A 3,404-nucleotide genomic window follows, 5' to 3' on the forward strand; every position below is an offset into this window, starting at 1 on the left:
CTTCACCCATGAGCCAGCATTCTTATTTCTTTCTGCTATACTAGCTACTAGTGTAAATAATGTGCCTGCCTTGGTTTTAAATTGTGTTTTTCAGATATTGGAATAGGTGCCTGGAGAAATGGATGCTAGAAGAAAACACTGGAAGGAGTATATGTTCACTCCTTTTTTTAGTGCACAGGATGTTCTAGAAGAGACTTCTCAGCCTGAATCTTCTTCTGAGCAAACGACTACAGATAGCAGCAAGGGAATGGAAGAAATTTATAATTTGTCCAGTAGAAAATTTCAAGAAGAAAGTAAATTTAGGAGGACAAAATATATTTTCCAACTAAATGAAATAGAACAAGAATCAAATTTAAGAGAGAACAAGATAAACATTTCACAGAACGAGACAGACACGAATTCTGCATCCTATGAATCATCTAATGTGGATATTACAACCGAAGAAAGCTTTAACAGCACGGAAGACAGCTCTACCTGCAGTACAGATAACTTACCAGCTCTACTAAGACAAGACATAAGAAAGAAACTTATGGAAAGAATGTCTCCAAAACTTTGCCTGAATATTTTGAATGAAGAACTGGAAGAACTTAATATGAAATGCAGAAAAATAGAAGAGGAATTTGAAAACGCTGAAAAAGAACTTTTGTACTACAGAAAAGAAATATTCACAAAACCTCTAAATTTTCAAGAAACAGAGACGGATGCTTCAAAAGTGACTATGAAATTCAGGCTTTAAGAAATGACCTGTCGGAAAAAGCAACAAATGTAGAAAACTTAAGTGAACAGCTCCAGCAAGCCAACGAAGTCATCCACAAATTGAACCTAGAGAACAGAGATTTAAAAGAAGCTGTTAGGAACTTAAAACATCAAACCGAGTTTGGAAATGTGCTCCTAAAAGAAGAAATGAAATCGTATTATGAATTAGAAATGGCAAAGATCCGCGGAGAGCTCAGTGCCGTCAAGAATGAACTGAGAACTGAGAAGACCCTACAAGCAAGAAATAACAGAGCCTTGGAGTTGCTTAGAAAATACTATGCTTCTTCAAGATACTTACCATCATCAAGTATCTTTGACCACTTTACTGGGGATTTTTTTTAAAACTTAAAAAAATCCTTCCATTACACAAGTCATTGAGCCAAATCAGTGTTTATTGTATTTGCTTTGTGTATTACTTAAAATGTATGTAATAGGATGTTATTTTCATTTTCGATAAATCACAGTATCTATAAAACATATACATGTTTCCAAGCTTCTGCTTTCTCTTTCTGATGAAGTTATTCCAGGAGTACAAATGGAAACGAAGCTTTGGAAATCTCATATCTCTGTGTGTGTGTGTGTGTGTGTGTGTATTTATCTATATACATACACACATATATTCACTCAAAAACACGTACTGATTCACCAAATCATTTATGAATACAAATCAACAGCCATTTTGTGATCTCATAAGCAAATATGTCCTTGCAACGTGAATATTTTTCCATCTGTGTTCATTGATGTTAACAATAAAAATCTTGTTTATGTGTATAAGCCTAACATATGCCTGTGGGTCTTGTAACTGCCTGTTCAAACTCAGTGGGATACCAAAAATTTTTCTGCTTACTTTGGGGGTCTAACTTTAATTCGGTACATATAAACATCTCTGAAAAAAATGTAGTTTTTTTCTTCCTCCTGCTGTTTTCCCCAGGCTTTCTCCTTTGACCTGGCCACGGTTCCCATAGACTAGAAGACAACTTAGAGACATTGCTGTGACCTTTGCTAGAGCCCTGCTCTTGTTAGCAGTGGCTTTTGTGTTTTCTTATGTTGACCGGTAAGGGGCGTTGTTTACACAGTTCTCTCAAAACTCGACCGGGGAAAATTTCGAAGCTTCCTCTCTGGCTTACATCACAAGTTGGTGGGGACTGTGGTGAAGTTGGATGTCATCTGGATAAACTTTCAGTGAGCTGGCTTGCTTTTTGCAGTAATCCAGCCCTGTAAGGGCCCCAGGTGATGACAATTTGTTTTACACTTATACATGGTAAAAATGTACTGCCTCAATCTTTTGGTGGAAGTGATGGGCCAGTTGATTCTTTACCATTTGTTTGTATCATTAATCAAGATATCCTGTAATAGGAGCTCCATTTGCATGGTGTTTTAAAGCCTAATGAACCAAATGTAACTGCAGACTATGAGGATGAGATACAATTGTAAGGGTTTAGGTATCTTCCCTGTTGGGAAAATCCCCAGACTGGAAGTCAGGACATTTGGCTTCTAGTACTTGCTCTGCCAGTAACTAGTTAGTTAACTTTCTTCCCCTAAAAGTCCTCATCTATGAAACAAGGCAGCAGATCTATCATCAAGATTCTGTTCAGTTCTAATGTTCTGTGATTTCACCTCAATGATTTCATTTGCAAGTGTAACTCTACCTGTAAGGAAGTAAAACTCCTATGGCATTGGATGCATTCAATTCTTTTTTGTTTTGTTTTGTTTTGTTTTTTTGAGACGGAGTCTTGCTCTGTCACCCAGGCTAGAGTGCAGTGGCGCTACCTCGGCTCACTGTAACCTCCGCCTCCCGGGTTCAAGCAGTTCTCCTGCCTTAGCCTCCTGAGTAGCTGGGATTACAGGTGCCTGCCACTACACCTGGCTTTTTTTTTTTTTTTTTTTTGTTAGTAGACACAGGGTTTCACCATCTTCGCCAGGCTGGTCTCGAACTCCTGACCTCATGATCCACCCACCTCGGCCTCCCAAGTACTGGGATTACAGGCGTGAGCCACAGTGCCCAGCCTGGATGCATTCAATTCTAATACTTTGGGGACCTACTTTGCAGACCCCTTTGAAAGAAAATATAAGCAGGGTCCTTTATATAGATTGAACATCTCCAAATGCTATCAATAATAAATCAATAGAGGTTGTTTCTCTACCTTTCTCTTGTTTCTTCTTTATTCATTAAGGCTGGGGAAGGCACTGAATGGATACTGACTAAGCTGACCTGGAGGCTGAACAAGTCTTGCCTTGCCTGGGAGGATTGGCGTAAATTGGAAGATGCTAATCTTTGGAGCTTTCTGACTTAGTCCTGATAAACCTAACCCAAGCACTGGCAGCCTGCCTCAAAGGGGGAGATGACTTTCCGGTTTTTAGTGGTCACTGGCTTCCCACCAAGGGTCTAAGTATGAAAGCAAACTAGGAACTCGTTGCCCTGTTTTACTCTTTTCTTCATCACCCCCTTATAAAATTACCCCTTTGTACTTGCCTCATAAAGACTCTCATTCCCTGAATGCTAATGTGAAGAGCTGCTTACATGTTTAAAAATTTTATAATGTATTAATTAAGCTACTAGGCTCAATCCTTTCAGTATAATCCTTTTTTTATTATTATTTTTTATTTATTTATTTATTTTAGAGAGAGGGGACGGGATCCTGCTATGT

General features: G+C 38.6%; 1 protein-coding gene across 1 annotated transcript; it reads left to right on the forward strand.

The window, feature by feature from the left end:
• The first annotated feature begins 102 nt into the window (after nt 1-102).
• On the forward strand, nt 103-1,536 carry CCDC160 (coiled-coil domain containing 160). Its single transcript, XM_017864080.1, is given in 2 exon segments — nt 103-704; nt 707-1,536. Coding segments are annotated over 2 exon segments (978 nt in total). The 5' UTR covers nt 103-118; the 3' UTR covers nt 1,099-1,536.
• Nucleotides 1,537-3,404: the final 1,868 nt, after the last annotated feature.

The sequence above is a fragment of the Rhinopithecus bieti genome, unplaced genomic scaffold, assembly GCF_001698545.2.
Source record: "Rhinopithecus bieti isolate Rb0 unplaced genomic scaffold, ASM169854v2 scaffold_70535, whole genome shotgun sequence".
NCBI classification, from domain to species: Eukaryota; Metazoa; Chordata; class Mammalia; order Primates; family Cercopithecidae; genus Rhinopithecus; species Rhinopithecus bieti.